Source organism: Podarcis muralis, chromosome 8, assembly GCF_964188315.1.
Source record: "Podarcis muralis chromosome 8, rPodMur119.hap1.1, whole genome shotgun sequence".
Taxonomy (NCBI): Eukaryota; Metazoa; Chordata; class Lepidosauria; order Squamata; family Lacertidae; genus Podarcis; species Podarcis muralis.
In genome coordinates this window covers 21,959,251-21,979,737 of record NC_135662.1, presented here as the reverse complement: position 1 = coordinate 21,979,737, position 20,487 = coordinate 21,959,251, and the positions used below count along the sequence as shown (strand labels likewise).

The 20,487-nt window shown below is 42.9% G+C and overlaps 1 protein-coding gene across 1 annotated transcript in view; it reads right to left on the bottom strand.

Moving 5' to 3' along the window:
- Positions 1-209: 209 nt before the first annotated feature.
- The window catches only part of DPYS (dihydropyrimidinase), a 45,169-nt gene continuing 24,891 nt past the window's right edge, over positions 210-20,487 (bottom strand). Inside the window, exons 7-10 of the mRNA XM_028736310.2 lie at positions 19,236-19,378; positions 4,171-4,378; positions 1,111-1,213; positions 210-348 (exon numbers count right to left, since the gene is read on the bottom strand). Of these exons, the coding sequence (XP_028592143.2) occupies positions 1,139-1,213; positions 4,171-4,378; positions 19,236-19,378 (426 nt within the window). The 3' untranslated portion in view covers positions 210-348; positions 1,111-1,138. The remainder of the gene's footprint in view (positions 349-1,110; positions 1,214-4,170; positions 4,379-19,235; positions 19,379-20,487) is intronic.

Genomic DNA, 20,487 nt, shown 5'->3' with positions numbered 1-20,487 from the left:
ACAGAGATGGGACTGGGGCCTGGCAACCCCACCCCCACCGTGTCCTCATATAAAAATCACAATGGGCCTCAGAAAAGGTTTGCATGGTAATATAAATGCACTTATTTATACTGCATTTATATTGCATTTATATTATAATAATATAAATGCACTTATTTATATAAATATAAATGTCTGTAAACTTTCAAAAGAGGTAGCAATGGTAAAAATTGTAGAGGAAAATAGTCATTTATGAATTGAGATAAAATGCTGATGCATCATACAGAAATCAAAATTGCAGACTAATAGGGCTCCAGAGTAGGTTGCAGAAGCCGGGCGAACAGAATTATTTTCATCTGGTTTTTTGACCTAGAGAGACAAGAGGAAGAAAACATGATCTCTTACTTCTGTCACCAAGAGAGGCAATAAGAATAAAGAGCTTATAAGAATTACTAACGGGTGGGATTCAACAAAGTGTGCAGCCACAGTTTCCCCATGATTTCTAATCATGGGTCCAAGAGGTAGGGTGTGGGGTTTTGTTTTTTGGTCCTGTCACTTTCCTCGGGAAGACCTCTTTACGGTGGAACTGGAACAATTGCCAATAGGGCATTTGCTCTGATGTTGCAGTAAACAGGGTTTTCTCAGGGGAAGCAGTGGGACAAAAATAAAACCCTTCTTGGACCTGTGACTATAAATTGCGGGACAAACAAAACAGCTGTGGATGGGTCCCTAAATTGTTGCACAAGTGGAATGAGCTCTGTTCACACAAAAGCACAGTTCCCTCTAAATCTCCCTCTGGAGGGTTGTAGGAACCCCTAGGGGGCGCAAGGGAGGAGAGGGGGAAATCACTTAAGGCTCTGTTGAATTGCACCCATCGTTTTGTCACTCCTCTGCAGTATAGCTGTCTTCATGGCAGCTTCTACTAGATTCTAAACCTCCTTGGTGCCAGAATCACAGACCTGAAAGACACTCATGGATATAACCCAGACTGACCCCTCCCACCCCCAGAACAATACTTTTCATTTGCGGGATGGGAATGCAGTGAAGGCCAGGGCCTTGGTGTGGACTTTCATCCCACAGGTTACTTGCTTTGGGACCAGTCAGTTTCCAATGGCCAAATGAGATACTCACATGTCAAAGATGAACTGTATTGTGGGAATTATTTTCCCTCAGCAGCAACTGCAATCACTTTGCCCACATATGGTGCTCGCTTGACAGGAACAGGCTGGCAAACCTGCAATGACATGTTTCATTTTTATTTCTTTCACATTCTCCTTCCCTCCCCACCCCCACCTCAAGAAACTTGTCAAAATCAAAATTGCACACCGCCATTAGACCTGTTGTCCTGTTGTCTTTTTATTTCAGACCATTCCAGTTTTAAGGGGAATGGATTGTTTTAAAAGCTGGCAGAGAGACATTTCAAGGTTCATTTGGAATGGGAAGAAACCTACAATAAAACAAACTGCTCATAGACTGGAAGGATAGAGGAGGTTTTGTCTTACCGGACCTCAAACTATACCATAAGGCAACAGGTCTGGCCTGCATCCATGAATGGATGATACTAAAAGATACAGACTTGCTGGATATAGAGGGTTTTGACAACCACTATGGTTGGCATGCCTACCTAGCCTATGATAAGGTGAAAGTCCACAAAGGGTTTCTAAAGCACATAAGAAAATCTTTATATAAAATATGGAGTAAATATAGAGGACTATTAGAACCTAAAACCCCCTGGTGGACCTCACCCATAGAAGCTTTAACTGTGAAGAAGAAAAATATGAAGGGAAACTGAGCAACGTACAAAATGCTATTAGAAAAGTAACGAAATTAAAGCAGTTACAGATAGGTAGCCGTGTTGGTCTGCCATAGTCAAAAAATTCCTTCCAGGAACTAAGTTAGACCAACTAAGTTAGTTCTTGGTATGAGCTTTCGTGTGCATGTGTGTATCTGAAGAAGTGTGCATGCACACGAAAGCTCATACCAAGAACTAACTTAGTTGGTCTTTAAGGTGCTACTGGAAGGAATTTTTTGAAATTAAAGCACTTTGAAGAATTTCGTATATATTTGATTGGCTTCAATACTTCCAAATTAATGAAAGATTAAGGTAAAGGTAAAGGTACCCCTGCCCGTACGGGCCAGTCTTGACAGACTCTGGGGTTGTGCGCCCATCTCACTCAAGAGGCCAGCGCTGTCCGGAGACACTTCCAGGTCACATGGCCAGCGTGACAAAGCTGCATCTGGTGAGCCAGCGCAGCACACAGAAACGCCGTTTACCTTCCCGCCAGTAAGCGGTCCCTATTTATCTACTTGCACCTGGGGGTGCTTTCGAACTGCTAGGTTGGCAGGTGCTGGGACCGAGCAATGGGAGCGCACCCCGCCGTGGGGATTCGAACCGCCGACCTTTCGATCGGCAAGCCCTAGGCGCTGAGGCTTTTATCCACAGCGCCACCCACGTCCCTAATGAAAGATTAGGCATGAATAAACAAAAAGGGTTTGCTGAAGAAACATCTAAGTTAGAAGAGAACTTAATTCAGCCCAAAGGGAAACCTTTATCAAAGATGTACAACCTCCTCCTTGACTGGGAAGTCAAGGAGGAGGAGGTGAAATTGGTTATGGTACACTGGGCTCAACCGGACACAATATATACAGGTGAAACTTGGAAAAATAGAATATTGTGGAAAAGGAAGCAAGCACGAAGTGCTCCAAAATCTCCTGGTAGACGGCTGTGTTGACCCTGGACTTAATGAAGCACAGTGGACCAACACCAGCTGATGACATGGCTCCCCAAATCAACACAGACTGTGGAAACTTCACACTGGACTTCAAGCATCTGGCATTGTGTGCATCCCCATTCTTCCTCCAGACTTTGGGTCCTTGGTTTCCAAATGAGACGCAAAAGCTGCTCTCATCAGAAACAAGATTGACATATCTCGCTTTGCATGTCATGAGTCTATCCCATATATTAGTTCACCTTTTAAGTTGAATTACTGAAATAAATGAACTTTTCCACGATATTCTAATTTTCCGAGTTTCACCTGCATATGATTGAATGGGAAAGGCTTTGGAGGGAAGACATAAGGTTCACCGCATGTTACAATTTTAGAGAAAACGGATGAAGATGTTATACAGATGGTACCTAACTCTGGCCAAGTTGTACAAGAAAAGTTCAGATGTCTGTTGGAGATGTAAAAATGGGGTAGGTACCTTTATGCACATGTGGTGGGATTGTAAGAGGATAAGAGAATTGTGGGATGCTACATATAACGAACTCAAAAAGATTTTCAAATTCTCATTTAAAAAAAAACCCTGAAGACTTTCTGTTAGGTATTATGTCCATGGAAATTTTAAAAAATATCAGACTCCTTTTTATGTAAGCAACTGCAGTGTAGGATCTTAATAGCAAAGAATTGGAAAGGCGACAGTATCCCCACAAAAATGGACTGGCAAGAGAAAATGATAGAGTATTTACAACTTGCAAAAATAACTGGGAGAATAAGAGGAAACTCAAAGCAGAAAGTTAGTAAAGATTGGATGATATTTAAAGAATACCTTAAACATTATTGTGATAATGCAAATCTCCTGAAAGACCCAGACTGAATCTTGAAACAGAGAAATTATATAGCAAAAACTTTCATGCTAAATAATGGAAAAATAAAATAATGAAATGCGTACAATGAGGTGAATCGGAAGTCAAAAGTGTGTTATGTTAAATGAGAGATTGTATGTATTGTATTGCACTGTCTAAGTTATATGTAAATTGTTGTATAATAAAGGTTATTTTAAAATTAAAAGAAAGAGATCTGTTGTCGTGCAGCCAAAGTTACGGCTGCATTAGTTTTGTGTACAAGATCTCAGCTCATATGGCCTCATGATGATTCCTGTACATGTTCCCTTGCCACATGTTTCTTCTCCCTTTCCACACTATTATGTGCACTACGAGCCCTCCATTCATTAAGCCACACTCCTTATTATAACTTGATATTACTGTCCTCAAAAACATGCTTTAAGAACAGAGGCCTGTTGAGATACCACAGTAAGAAATCCTTTGTTTTTAAACCTATGCATGTTTATCAGCACCAGAGTGGCAGCAGGGCCCTCCTGGTGGTGGTGCTGTACTTTTAGTCAAAGGAGAGAGATTCCTACAATCATATTATGCATAAAGACTTACAGAATTACTATCAGCATACACACCTGATCCCGCTGCCTGATCCGTTTGTAGACATATTCAGGGAATGGCTCACGGGGAACGTATCTCCCGTCTCCTGCTGCAACGTGGAACACGCCATTTTGGTAAACCACTTTGCCTCGCGAAATGGTCACCACTGCTACCCCATGGCAGACCATGCCTTCAAATATGTTGAAGTCGATGGCTTGGTGGTGAGTCTTTGCTGAGATCGTCCTGTATTGGAAAGAACATGAAACAATGATGCAAACTGTCACCATGGCTGTTTTGAAATCAGCAAATTTTAGATTCCGCTGAGATTCTTTGAAGTCTAAGGAAAACATGGAATTGCAACAAAGGCAGCAATCATTAGAAACTCTTCCTTAGAAGTAAGCTCCACTGGAACAAGCAGTGCTCACTTCCAAGTGTTTAGGGTGGTCTTTTAAATCACAGATTTGAAGCAAAATCTACTGGAAAAAATAAATTGGAGCTGAACAAGAGTTTTCCTCTTTTAGGTAAGAAACTCCGCTGTGGTCTCACTTAGCTCTCATTAACGTCTATGTAAAAAAGCTTCTGCAGAGAAACGCCTGGTTGAGCTGCCATTGGACTATATACTTTAGAAGCAACCAAAAACAACACAACTGCCATTGGTTCATTGAGTAGTTACAAATGATTTAAGAGGAAGGATTTCCCAAAAAAGAGATAAAAGTGCAATCTCATTTTTAATAGCAAAATTTGGGATGGGGGTGGGGGAGAGAGAGAGAGAGAGGTGTGATTCCTATACAGTGGTACCTCAGGTTAAGAACTTAATTCGTTCAGGAGGTCCGTTCTTAACCTGAAACTGTTCTTAACCTGAGGTACCACTTTAGCTAATGGGGCCCCCCTCTGCTGTTGCGCTGCCGCCACGCGATTTCTCTTCTTATCCTGAAGTAAAGTACTTAACCCAAGGTACTTTTTCTGGTTTAGCAGAGTCTGCAACCTGAAGCATCTGTAACCTGAGGTACCACTGTAACTCCTGTTATCTTAAAATGCTGCAAGCATCACCTGCATCTGTTGAGGCCACCAGGTTATTTATTGCTTATTTCTTTCTAGGAATGCATTCGCTCCTCAATGCTTTTTGCATTTTAATTTCACCTAAGCAGCAGCTATTCCGAAAACACTGCTTTTCCATATTTATGTATTCATTCTAAATATTTGTGTATCGTCCTTCAAAAGAAAGAAAAAGTCTTTCTCTAGGGCAGCTTACAGCAACAATGCAATATGAAAAACAAAGAAAACAATATAGGTTTCAAAAGCAGCATTAAAACCAACCAACGGAAGTTAAACGGTCTCAAATCCCCACTCAACCTTGGGCCAGTCACTGCCTCTCAGCCTAACCTACCTCACAGGGTTGTTGTGGGGATTAAATGAGGAGAGGTAGAATAAGGTGGAATAAAAATGCAATCAATCTGAACCAGTAAGAGTAAGATCTGAGGGGTGGAAATGCTCCTGTGACTTACCTTTAAACCGGTGACATGAGATTTTATTATTTATTGAATTTTTATACCACCCTATACCCAGTCTTGGGACACGGGTGGCACTGTGGGTTAAACCATGGAGCCTAGGACTTGCCGATCAGAAGGTCGGCGGTTCGAATCCCCACGACGGGGTGAGCTCCTGTTGCTCGGTCCCTGCTCCTGCCAACCAAGCAGTTCGAAAGCACCTCAAAGTGCAAGTAGATAAATAGGTACTGCTCTGGTGGGAAGGTAAACGGCGTTTCCGTGCGCTGCTCTGGTCCGCCAGAAGCGGCTTAGTCATGCTGGCCACATGACCCGGAAGCTGTACGCCGGCTCCCTCGGCCAATAAAGCGAAATGAGTGCCGCAACCCCAGAGTTGGCCACAGCTGGACCTAATGGTCAGGGGTCCCTTTACCTTTACTACCCAGTCACAGGGGTGTTCAGAGAATAAAATATAAATATAAAACCTTAAAATAAAAACAACCCAATAACTCCCAACCCCCAAAAACCACATTTTAAAAGGGCACAGGATCCTCACAATATTTAAAGTAAGACATATTTACTTGGCATGACTCAGGATGTCCCAGGAACACACTATGTCTTTTGTTATGTAGTGACACTCTGCTCCAAGCCCAGACCCTCTGTGAAAAAGCCCTTTCGGAATCAAGGTGAGGTTACACAATACAGCATTTTCTATGAACGGGTATGCACGGCAGATTAGTTTTAGTCATCTTTTTATAACACAAGGGTTTGCATGCAAGATCCAACTGCATATTGGTATAATTCAGATTGTGCAAATAAAGGGAATTTGGCACTCTTGTGCAAAAAAAAAACCCTTTCCCCAAAACTGGACTTTTTGTAGTAAAAAAGAAATGCACCCCAAAATGTGGGGTAACAATTGTATATGTCCCCACAAACAAATCACAATGAATGCTGAATAAACCTCCCTATGAACTTTGTGCAAACAAATTGGGATGAATGCTCAGTAAATAGGTTGTCTGGAAGTGACCTTGCAGGTTGTTCCACGCCACGGATTTTCAGGTGCCCTACTTCTGTAGACAGCTGCAGGAGACGGCTTTATCTCAGTCAGACTCCCTCCTTTCCTCCCTCTACACTCACCCTTTCACATTTTCCTTGGCTTTGAACTATGTGTGTTATTTTGCAATGGAAGTTGTCAGAACTCCTCAGCAGAAAGGCACTCACCAGAGTCTTTCCAAAAGAGGAAAATTCCCACCCCCCCACCCCTCTATTTTTAAACCAAGTGCATTCACAAAACTGCAGGGAATCAATGGTTGTGCAGAGGGGTGTTCGCCCTGAAGGCAGATGATGAGCCACTGCCGTTAAAACTGCTTGCCATATTTGACAGGAGGATGACTTTTTACCAACTAACCTCATCTACCAAGAGTCTAACATAAAGTTGTGACCACATCCCCACCTGTCACAGCAAACGCTCTGGAAGCCTGAGTTCAGCACTGCCATTTTATCCCTTCCTAACAGCTGTGTCTCATTCCCCTTTTACGTATCTCTCCCTCTGGCATGTCCATGATCTCACTCACCTCTGAGTCTTGTGAGATGGGAAAAACTGCTACTTTGCATGTGATCTTCCAGATCTTAGAGATCACAAAACTGGATCTCTAAGATTCCGCCTTACAATCCTGTATTGGGCAACTACCCAACACAAGCCTCTTCCCTCCATCTCTGCAATAGTAATTAAGGACGTGCTCCAAGCAACAGGCAGGTAAGTTAGCCTGTACAATGCGGCATTGCACCTCCCTGCCCCATGCCTCTGTAAAGTTGCATTTTAAGCTACGTAGCCATTTTATTGCTTTTAAATCATTGTTTATTGGCATGTTGTGACATTTAAACCTTTTATTCTTTTATAAGTAAATGTTGCCATTGCAACTAGTGTGTTTATTGCCAGCTCTCTGGAGCAAGAACCTTAGTATTGATTGATCCTAAATCCCCTTCATTCCCCCTCCCCGCAATAAGCAAAGTAAGCACAGCAAGTGCGATCCTGTCTCTCTCTGTGCATGCTGTTTTCTGCTGTAAAGATACCAAGAGTACTATTATTAATAACTCTACAAAATTAGATTTTTCTTGAATATGTGTGTTTACACACACGTGTGTGTACAAACACACTAGCAGATTTTACAGCAAAATGCACTCTGCACCTGCTCAGGAACCCTCCCATCATTTCTTCCTCCATATTTTCCAAGGTTAAGCCTGCTAAAATCAGATGCCAGAACTGAGCCCTGATCAATCTTGCTCCAAAGATAGCTCTAGCGGGAGGAAGAACTGTTCTTTATTTAAGAGGCTTGGAGGAGGTAACCTATTTCCCCAAACCATCACCGTTAATTGCAGGCTCATCTCTTGGGGGTGCCAGTTATATCCCCCTCTAGGCCTGAAGAGGTAAAAGGAAAAGCAAGAAAATGAACCAGTCTTCTCTTATATACATCAAATTTGCCAATAGTTCTCAACCACCCTGATAAAAAAACCAAAACCCAATACAGCAGCAATTCTGAAACACAATTTTCAACCCTGTGAACAAAAGTCATTCATTCTCAGTGCAGACAGGACCCAATTCAGATCTATTATTTATTTACCTCTGAGCTTTAAAGATGGACTAAAGGTCATGGGAACCCTGCTCTAAATAGGAATGTACTTCATGCTTACAGGAACACTTTTAGTTTAATAAGGTCCACTCATTTCCCTCTCAAGACTGCTGCAGCTGCTTATCCCTCACAATTTATAACCCTCAGTCAAGGAACTGCCGCAGCTCATCTGCCCGGTGGCAAAGGCAGCAGAGGGTGTTTGGGACTGAGCCATCCTCCCTTCCACTCAGAGCTCTTGCCTGTCACAAATTAAGAGTCCTCAGCTAAGGCAGCACTGAAGCCCTCCATCTTACCTGCTTGGAATTCTGGGAATAGGCTTCAGAAAGCCACTGCCCTGAAGGTCAAAGGTGAGGTTGGACGTGTGCCACGCTGCCCACCGATATTAGGCAATATGTACCAACAAGTTGGGGGATCTCAGCTTTGTCAGATGGACCTTGGAGCATTTCCCTGCTTTGCCCCTCCTTCAAGTACACATGGGAGCTGGGCACAAAATGGTGGCTCATGGAGCAGATCCATCTGCGCTCCTTACAGCAGGACAACCTGAGCACAGTGGAAATTTGCATTTGACCTGTCATCATGCCATGAATCTATGTGCTAAGTTGCTCCATACATTTGCATTAAAATAATGATGCGGCTTAGTTCATTCATCTGCCTGAAGTGCTCCTGAATAAAACACAAGCCTTGATATAGTGAACAGACCCTTTTGTCATTTTGTAGCTTTCCTCGTTTGCCTTGGTGCCCCTGCTTTTCAACCAAAACAGACTTTCAAAGCAGCTTAAAATCAGAATCCAAAGTAAAGGTACACTAGGGATTCATGGAGGCCATTAGCTGATGTCAGCGTCCAGATTCCAGGCTCCTTCCTCTGGAAGTGGGCAGAATGTATTACAGGTAGGGGCAGGGGGCAGGAAACTTAGGCCCAGGATCTAAATGCCTATCTAGCCCGCTCAACTCTTCCCAGGCCACCCCCCTCACCCCCCCCACTTCCATAAGCACTTTTGCCTGGTGGGAATGTGTCCTTGACCTCTGATAATGCCTCTTGGCTGTCGGGGTGGAAGACAATAGGGTGGGGTGGGTGTGGAAAGAATTTGCATTCATTTCTCCACCCACTTTCATCTTTGGCCCTGCCCACCATGTGCATGCAGCAATGGAAAGCTGTTCGGATGGGATTGTGGCCTTTGGTCTGAAAAATATTCCCCATACCCGAGAGACCAACTAGCACAAGTAGCAGATTTGGGGCCTAGCTGTCCTCTACATTTCCCAAGGTACACTGTCTTAGGCTACGGCATAATTGCCACACTGTTCATTCTGGTCTTGCGCTCCTGTCACAATAGTTAATAATGCTTGGCATTCGGGACCAGAGTATAATTATCTCCAGAACATCCTTAGGGAAGGGAACATATAAAATCCACTGGCACATTCAATTTATGGATTCAGAAACAATGCAAAGCGAGTCAAGAAACAAATAAACCCCAAGTGTATCATTAAAAAGTTGAGAGAGGTTTGTGTGATTTTTTTAACTTGCGAACTATTTTTTAAATACAGAATTGGAATCACTGGGCCGTTTTCAGCCTACACAGACAAATGGATGAAGCTGGTTTACACCAAGATAACCGTTGGTCCCTAAAGCCCAGAACTATCCACTGTAACTGGCAGCGGCCTTGCTTGCATGCAACACTAAGTCACAGTTAACATTAACTATTGTTTGGTTAATAAACCATGGTTATAGCTCAAGTCATCTCCCAGCCAATCATGCAAACGATGGCTTGCCAGGCCACAGCCTAGATTCTCTCCCCATTGCCTTCTCCACATCTCCCCAATATCCCAAACATCTTCACATTTCACTAGCAATTCCTCACTGGACCCACAGCCTACTTACTATTGGCCAACTGTACAGAAGAGAGCGTGGAAACCCTGCTTGGTCACTCTTGGCAACTGGCTCTTGCCTCTCCCACGACTCAGAAGGGGGCTTTTCTACTTTTGATAACTGAGCTCCTTTGCCTGGAGAAGGCAAGGATGGTCCCAGGACCTTGGGTGGAATTTAATCTCACTATTATGAACGTTCCACCTGTGTAAGCTTTTCAGTTTTCCAGATGGAATGATCTCCTACTTTCCTCCCCTGTGCGCTGTTCTGGCGGGTGGGGTGTCTCTTGACCCACCCACCCCTAGTCACTTTCAGGGATACACGGGGGTAGGAGAGCGGGGAAGGCCATTGCACAAGCAGCAATCCTAGAGCAGTGCTTCCACCAACAGGGCTCTTCAGGTACAAATCTGGCCCCTTGTGTGCAAGTAAAGCACATGTCCTACCACCGAGGAATGGCCATTTGCCAAAACTATTATAGCCTGCTCTTCATTTAAAAATATAACTCCAGAGTGGGTTACAGTATAATATGCAGTAACATAGATTACATAAAACCAGGAAGTATAAATGCCATAATAAAAGACAGCAGTCAGTGAGGCCAAAGCTGCCCAACTCCATGTCCAAGGTCAATATAGGTTGGATCTGTGTAGAAAGTGCTTTCAACACTTGGACTGCCAACATATGTTGTTGTCTATTACAGGTGTTGCCACGTATCAAAGATTCAGCCAACACTGAGGGCAGCACCACCTGGGCTCCCTGCTGAAATACAAGAGGCACCATCAGTACTGGCATTCCACCGGCTCTTGAAGACACAGCTATTTAGGCAAGCATTCCCCTGAACTCAAACTTCCTGATCCAATTGTTTTAATTGATCTTTTAATTGTTTTAATTGTTATGCTTTTTGATTGACTTGTTTTATTGTAAATTTTAATTATGAATGGTTTGAATGTTTCGATGGAATTGTTTTATTGTGCATTTTAACTACGTATGGATTTTATAATTGATTTTATACTTGTAAACTACATGGAGGCCATTTGGGCATGTAAACTCTTTACAAAGTAATAAATGTTTTAATTTTGATTTTTAATAGTATTTTATTATTATTACAAATGTGTTTTCCAAGAGCAGGTGGTCCTAAACTATTGAGGCCTATCAGCCCATGATGGGATTTATGGTCCAAAATATCTGGAGGGCAGCAGGCTGCTTTAAACAAAGTATACTGAGGGCTCCTTCATGGATATAAATGTATATAGGTGGAAAAACCTTGAGATACCTTAACCTTACATCTAGTGATGCTTTCACTAGGTCTGTCAAAAATGTTTTTAAAGATTTGTTGATTTATTTCCAAACATAAAGGTAAAGGTAAAGGGACCCCTGACTGTTAGGTCCAGTCGTGGCTGACTCGGGTTGTGGCGCTCATCTCGCTTTATTGGCCGAGGGAGCCGGCATAAAGCTTCCGGGTCATGTGGCCAGCAGGATTAAGCTGTTTCTGGCGAAACCAGAGCAGCGCACGGAAATGCCGTTTACCTTCCCGCCAGAGCGGTACCTATTTATCTACTTGCACATTGACGTGCTTTTGAACTGCTAGGTTGGCAGGAGCTGGGACCAAGCAATGGTAGCTCACCCCGTCGCAGGGATTCGAACCGCCAACCTTCTGATCGGCTAGCCCTAGGCTCTGTGGTTTAACTCACAGCGCCACCCGCGTCCCATGTTTCCAAACATAAGTGACCCTTTACTTGAAGCTGTCTGTTTGCTGTGTGTACATGAAATACATATTAAGGCAGGAATGGGGAATCTGTGGCCCTCCAGATGTTGCTGGACTCCAGCTCCTTTCAGCCCCATCCAGTATGGCCAGAGGTCGAGAATGATGTGAGCTGTAGTCCAACAGCATCTTGGAGGGCTACACGATCCCTGTCTCTACAAGGCATGCTGTATATATGATGAAGCACACCCGTCTGTTTCACCACCCCTCTTTAGAAAAAGAAAACTCTTTCATACTTTGGGCTGGCCTTTCTAGACCCCAGGCAACACCCACAACAATTAGAAAGTACCTGTAGACATGCAAACGAAGCAGAACAGCACAGTCTCTGATTAAAAAACAGCTTTGACAGTACTGGAGGGCTCAGCTCGATAAAAGTTTCACATCAAACTGTTTTCTGTTATCACTGACAACTTCATTGCTGCAGAGCATTGCCAGGAAGCTCCTGGAAGTTCCTGCAATTGCTTTGAATGTCTGGCTGGTATTGATTGCTCAGCTAATGGCAAAAGCTTCTGAACGAAACTGCAGCTGCCAATTTGTAATTTATGACCATGAGCGCCTATTTTGGCCAACCTTACTCCTAGTGCACCTGAGCACAGGAAGTGGACAATAGTCAGATACGGGGTTTACTGAGCCCAACAGGGCAGCCCTTATCCACTTAGTGCCTTCCAGGTGTTTTGAACAGCAACTCTTGTTGCTGTGGCTGATAGGAGTTTGCAGATACATAACATCTGGAGGGTACCATGTTGAGGAAGGCCACAATAGGAGTGATATAATTACGCTTGGGCAAGGGTCTCAAATAGAACCCCCTGTACTTTCTTAAAAATTACTTAATTTAAACATTGGTTGGGTTTTTTTGTTTTTGTTTTTTAAAGGAGACAGGACTGGGAAATGGGGATGAATATTGGAAAGGTGAGTTTTAGGTTCTAAGGAACAAGACACTTGAGTCTTCCACACAGGAGAACTATGTAAACAACATGGCACTGCTTTCGTTGACTTCCTTGGAATTTTCTCTCTGCAGAAAGTAGCTGTTTTGTGAGACGGCATGTCAGAGGAAATGCACACTGTGTTCACACAGCAGCTGACTTTTGTGGCTTCCTTCTTTGTTCTTCCTTTTAACCAAAATAAAAGGGCAAGCAGATTGAAAGCGTGTGATCTTCCTTTGTGGGGAGGAGAAAAAAGCGATGCCGTAAAAACTCCTTCATGAAATTACATGGATAAATTCCTAGGGAAATCAAAGTCTTGCACTTAATTCAACGGCGCAATAAGTAAAAAACCAGTAACCTATTTCTCTTCATTTCCTGTATCTTGAAATAGTAGCAGACAATTAAAATTTAAACACATACACACAATATACTAAGGAAGTGATATTTGTCCATAATCTGTTATATTTACTAACACTAATTCCAGGCAGAGCGCACAAGATTACAGAATTATAGGCCACGGGTTTATAATAGTACTGTGCGTAAAACATACTGCGCCGTATGTTGATATAAAGCTTGCAAAGACTTGTTTTACTGAAACAGAAATTACACTGAGACCTAATTACATGTTTTACTATGGTAGTGTATGAAGAGACTAAGCACAAAGTCTAGCATTTGCATGTGAGTCTGCAAAATTCAGGTACATTTATAAAAAATTGGAGGAGGGGAGAGAAATGAGTGGGAGGGTAGCCAGCACCCCGTCCCCCTCCCAAATCTTGACAGCCTGGTAGCTTCGCAGCGGCCCCTGCACTCTTTCTGATTTTGACTTTACCTCTTCTGCTCTGCCCATCATTTCCCCCACTGCAACAACACACATACATTTCAGGAAAAGCTAGGGTAAGGCTGATAAAAATACGAGCCAGCCTCCTTTCCCATCCTCCAACATCACTCTCTAGCCTCTGTCTGCATTCTTCCTGCCACAGTATCTCCTGCTTTTGCGGCCATGTTTCTGCTGCAGCTATTTTAAATTGCTGCCTTAAAAAAAAAAAAAAAAAGGAAGGGCTGTGTTTGTTTCAACACAGCATGTGTCCTTTAAAACACACTGAACTGTTACGTGCAAGAAAACCGAAGAAAGGCAAAAGATCAGGCATAACAGGAAATAGAGGGAAGGATCACTGCTGAATCTACTGAATCACTGATGAAGTTCCAGGACTTTCCCAAGGATGCCCATACAGAAGAAGAGAGTGCCTAGTGCTTACGGTAAAAAATAGGGCAGACAAGATCTAAATTGTACTCAGAGTCAGACCACCAAAGGAAGCAGACAAATAAGCAGATTTCTGCATCCACATCCCTTTCAACGTAAAGAGTTTCATCTTTCAGACTGCAACATCAAAGTGGCAACCATAAAGCTCACCGGGTGAGCTTGGGCCAGCCACTATCTCTCAAGCAAACCCACCTCACAGGGTTGTTGTGAGGATAAATTGGGGAAGAGAAACATGTACACCACCTTCAGCTCCTTGGAAGAAAAAGTGATATATAAATGTACCAAAAAAAATTTAATTTTTTTTTGCATGTATTGCCTGCTGTCACTCAAATTCAATACTTTTCATTCACACGTTCTCTTGCTAGTCAAAAGGCTAAGCAATTAAGGCTGCAACCCTATCCCTGGGAACTTACTCCCAATGTATAGGATTGCACCGGTAATGCTCTTAAGAGAATCACTGATTCCAAACACGTCTCTCTTAAAGATTCATCCAGCTGCACCTTAAGAGCACAATATATCACAATGCAGTACCCCCACAAGACTTTTTTGTTCACCCCAATAAACTGGGTGGTGTTGTTCAGTTAAAAAACAACAACACGTTTTCATGACATTGGTCATAGTAATAGAGTAAAGAGTGAAATATAGAACATTTCACCCTCAACACAATCTTTCTTGTTGGGTTTGCTCTCCATCACTCTACAGGTGATAAATTTAAGGTGTCATGTATATCAAAGTGTGAAAAAAAGCTGTTTGGCAATTCATAAATACCACAAAGTGAAGGGTTTCTTGATATCTTAAGTGCTATTTAATGAATATTTCAGAACTGGCATTTCCTGAATAGACGGGGGGAAGGCAATTCTTTCTCTCATACATTTTAAAACTGCATTCCAATACATCCTCCCTCAAATGCATTTTTTAAAATAAAAATAAACCCTGTCATATTATAGTGCAATTACTTCAAGTTTACTGTTAATCATTATTCTGCCTAAGGTGTGTGGTCTGTATCGACATTGTAACAAAGACTTTTTGGGTGCCTATTGCAATCCATAGCACATTAATTTGAGGCATATTTAGTTAAAATCAACTCAATCTGGGCTGCAATCTTCTGCATACTTATCAGGAAGCAAGACCCATCAAACTCCATAGGTCCTACTTCTGAGTAGCTATGTACAGAACTGTGCCACATAAGCATATTTTAAACTGGAGTGCAACATAGTTTATTTGTAGCATGATCTCAATTCCTGCTGCACAGAATAATAATAAAGAGATAAAACATCAAACAGTAAAAACTTCCCTAAACAGGGCTGCTTTCAGATGTCTTCTAAAAGTCAGATAGTTGTTTATTTCCTGATGGGAGGGTGTTCCACAGGGCGGGCACCACTATCGAGAATGCCCTCTGCCTGGTTCTCTGCAATCTCACTTCTCGCAGTGAGGGAACTGCCAGAAGGCCCTTGGAGCTGGACCTCAGTGTCCAGGCTGAACGATGAGGGTGGAGATGCTCCTTCAGGTATACTGGGCTGAAGCCATTTAAGGCTTTAAAGGTCAGACTTCACAATAAACCATAGTTTAGTGTGATGTGAACAAACCCAGATGAGTCATTATTAAGGCTCATAATAATAATAAATTATGTTAGCTTATTATTTCACACAATGTTGCACGGACTGATCTTTTTGTATTTACTGCTTGTTAAGATGGTTATTTCAAATTGTTTCTAGTATTTGTTTTGAATTGCTATGCTTATTTTGTGAGCCACTTTGGGCATGATTTTGTAGGAAAATGGCATACAAATAAAGAGATTGTGATGAGCAAAGGCCTGAACCAGGCACTTACTCTGTCTTTTCCTGCTTCACCTGCAACACCCAAACCTGGGAGTGAGACACAGGATCTGAGACCAACAGATACAGAGCAAAGTTGCTCCAACTGCAAATATGTTTTCTCAGATCACTTTCCTTGTGACACTACAGCTTGATTCTGCAAGCCTGCTGGAGAGGCTGCCCCTTTACTGCCAGGGTATTTAATTGCAAATGTTTTCAGCAGGTGACTCAATTCCAGAGTCTACCTCTTTGACATCATGGAAAATAAAAGGAGAGAGATGTAAGTAACAGCCTTTCTAACATAGGAGTGGGTAACAGGAACTTCACTTTTTTTTATTTCCCCTTTTAATTATGCCTGCATACAATTGCACTTCAGCCTTAGGGATTTTGGAAAGTCCTGCTGGAATCAATTGGGTTTACTTCTGAGGAAACCTGGTTAGCATTAAGCTGAAAGCTAGCTGGCTGTCTTAACTGCAGAGCAATAAATCATGACATTGTGTTGTTACGCAAAGGGGATCATTATGCCCAGTCCTAAACTTTTATATGCTGGTGTGGCAGATCATTGTGTCAGGCGTTAAAGAAAACAAGTTTGCAGCCTGAACTCAGTGTGTTATTGTTGTGTGCTAACCCTGAATGTCAAGCATAGTTGATTGTATATGGATTTCTTTTGCTGGTCCCATAATATCCCCAACCATTTTTCACAGAGATGTCTACATCCTCTCCAAAGGCTTCCAATGAAAGCCTCCCAATTCTCTCTAGTCGTGTATCAACATCTGCCCATCGCTTTAGGCTGCCATCACATCTTGCATTTTTACTCTGTATTTTGTAATGTAGAAAAGGATGCTAAAGCAATGCTGAAGGGTTTCTCTTTCAAATGTGCTAGCTGTCAAGGGAGTAAATGGAATTTCAATGTTAAGGGATAGCTTAATTATTTTTCCCCTACAATGCCCTCACACCCTCCAAACCTTGATTTCTGTAAAGTGAATTCTCCTCCTTTCGTAACAATTGTGCTGGGAAGTATGGCTCACTTCAATCTTACTGTTTTGGGGGTTTTTTGTTCCATGGTTAAACTAGGAACTGTGTGGCAAACAACTTGGACTTGGTTTACAGAGTACAATAAGCCAAACTAAGGCTACATGCCCACAGTGGCATATTAAATTTCCCCATTTCACTGTTAATTTCTGCACTGTATTTGTGCTTTCACATGACAGAGAAGTCACTTCTGGAAATCTGGTGGAGGTTAAAAAACAGTTTCTGTATTAGTAATTACTTTGGGGTGGGGGGAATTTGTTTGCAATCCCATTATCCTGAAATATCGGGAGTGCAATGTGATGAAATTTAGGGAGGTATACTGGCATACAGGGACGCGGGTGGCACTGTGGACTAAACCCCAGAGCCTAGGATTTGCCGATCAGAAGGTCAGTGGTTCGAATCCCCACGACGGGGTGAGCTCCTGTTGCTTGGTCCCTGCTCCTGCCCACCTAGCAGTTTGAAAGCACATCAAAGTGCAAGTAGATAAATAGGTACCGCTCCGGCGGGAAGGTAAACGGCGTTTCCATGTGCTGCTCTGGTTCGCCAGAAGCGGCTTAGTCATTCTGGCCACATGACCCGGAAGCTGTACTCCAGCTCCCTTGGCCAATAAAGCGAGATGAGCGTCGCAACCCCAGAGTCGGCCACGACTAGACCTAATGGTCAGGGCTCCCTTTACCCTTTACCTTTATACTGGCATATGGTTCTTTCCTGACACTTTCATGGGGGGAATCATTGGGGAACAGAAGCATGCTTGTGCCAAAAGTGTGAAGGAGGGGCAACTCTGTCCAATGGTCTTCGTTACTGTGCAACACCATGCACACTGGTATGAATGAGATTTGGTGTGACATGCCAAGGTATCAGCCAAAAAGCTATAGTGCTGTAACACAACAGGAACTGCAGTGTGAAAGGAATGTTAGAAGACATGACAGAAACCATAGTATTATATTAGGATACCTGCTCTGGGCCTCTTAACAATTTTTTTCTTCCTAGTGTGGCACACACATGTTCATCACTGGACCACTATGTGATGGCTTTCATAAGTACTTTTTGCCAGAAAGAGGCAGGCAGCCTATTTGCTTATTGCAGCATGAGAACCGGCATTTTGTTGTGGCTCCCTGCTTGTGAAACGCTCTCCCCAGGGAGGCTCATCTGACACCATTGTTACATATCTTTAGAAACCAGGCAAAAACATTCCTTTTTCATCAGCTCTTTGGCTTCTAATTCTCTATGGCCTTTTTGTGTGGGTGAGATGGTTTAATCTAGTTTTTAAAAAACAGAATTGTCTTTTAAATATATATATTTTTTAATGCTTGTTTTAATGTATGCATTCGCTTTTTGCTTAAAACATTGTAAGTCACTTCGATTTGCTGTGGCCCAAAAGTGACTAATGCATTATAATAATAAATCTAATCATCACCATCATTATCGTTCTGAAATGACTGAAACATGGTTACTCTTGAGATAACTGCCAATTATCACCACACAGTCTGAAGGCTGCCTCTTGGCTTTCCATGACTTCTAGGCCATGTGCTCCCTCTTCTGGAGAAGTATAAGGTCACGTAACCAGTCAGATTTAAACATTCACAAGCTGCTCATCATTTCATCCCCATTCACTCCAAAGTTAACAGATAAAACACGCTGTGTGCAGATGCAGAACAGAAGCCAGAAGTTGCATTTCTTCCATAAAGTATTGATTGAGCTTTGAAATGAGCACACACCCAAGAAATATCTTATTCCGTGAACAACTCTCCCAGAAAGAGAAATGCATTTCTGTAATCATAATCTGGGATGGCAGATGGCAGAAACAGGACTATTCCGGGCTGCTAGGTGGATACCAAGTTTAGCCTCCCCAGTCCTCTTCTGCACTTGCAGAACAGCAGCCCATCGGAAGAGCCTGAACTGGTCCAGGGAGAGAGGCCAGCACAGAACTGGGACCTTTCCCTGGGCTTAAAAATGGCTAGCTATGCCATGGGTAATTGGTCTAATGTATTTTTAGCAAAGCATGTGGTAGTTTTTGGCACATCATTTAGGTCTTTTTGGGCATCACTATGTGGGCATGAGCTAGCCTGGAGAATGCTCGGAATCACTGATCATATTCATGAAAATAGCAATTAATATAAAAGTACAAGCAATTATGCTTTTTCTACATGGTCAGCGATCCAGGTAACTATTTTTTTAAACATTCTGTCTAGTCAAAATCCTTTCCATAGATATGCTGTAGCTAACTATCCTGTGAATAATTCAAATGGGGCATCATTCCATCATCAAAATTTATGTCTTCAAAATGCATTCCTAGAAGGATGGGCAGGTGCGATTTGATTATTCATAGACCATACCTTGTAGCTTTGGGGTCCCAAATGACAATGTCAGCATCAGAGCCCACAGCTATTCTCCCTTTCCTTGGGTACAGGTTAAAGATTTTAGCTGTATTCGTGCTGGTGACTGCCACAAATCTGTTTTCATCCATTTTGCCACTATGCTGCAAAGAAACCAAAAATAGGCATCAGCAAGGGAGGGGATACATAAGCCTATTGCAAGCAAACTCACTCTCTATTTTGAGGAGTGCGGGTGGGATAACCTCACCCAGAAAACCTCTAGGCAGAAAATTTCAATATAAAAAAATGTAAACTCCCAGCAATATGCTGATGAACACAAATATAGCACCTAAGAAGTAACTTTTTGTAACAGAAATCTTCTTTTGGGGAATAACCAGTTCAACACTGATAATCTTGCTCCTTAAAACTATCTGTTCATTTGTGGAATGTATGAAGAGGCAGTGTGGTGTAGTGGTTACAGTGTTGGACTAGAACTTGGGAGGGTTCGAATCCCCAGTCACGAAACCCAGCGGGTAACCTCATGACAGTCAATATATTCCAGCCTAACCTACCTTACAGGGTAGTTGCATGGATAAAATGAAAGTGGGGAGAGAGAGGTGTGCAAATCACCATGAGCTCCTTAATGGAAAGGCGGCATATTAATGTAATAACAAATAAACTAATCCCATTTGCTAGCCATCAATCTCCAGAGTGAATGGGATAATAAATGAATTTCAGTCATCTGTTGTTCACTTATTCAGAAAGTTCATAGCCCACAGTTCCATACAACAATTCTGAAGTGAAAGAACAGCAGCAGCTGTTCAAGGCAGCCCCTTACAGATTATGCTAGAGTAGTCAAGTCAGACAGTTCCCAGAACATGTGTCATAGCAGTCTCTCTTTCAGTAAGTTTGTATCTTTCAAAGTATCTAGTTCAAGTCCTGTGCGCTACGGAGAGTGAAAGAGGTGTCTGAGCAGGGCCGTTTTACTCATAGGTGCTAGGGGTACGGGGCCAAGAGTCTGGGGCCCGAGAGTTGAGTCTGGGGAAGAGCCCACCCATTGGTTGGAGCGCTGTGGCGGGCTCTTCTGCTGTGGGTGGCTCTACGCCGCAAGTTCAGGGGCGACCGAGCCAACGAGACACTGAGGCGGCTGGCTGGGTCCACCCTCCTGTGCGCCTGGGACTGGGCAACCGGCGGGGGGTGCCAGGTGGATCTTTGCACCCTGGCACCGTATATGCTTAAGACAGCCCTGTGCCTGAGGATTTAAGTGCCTCCT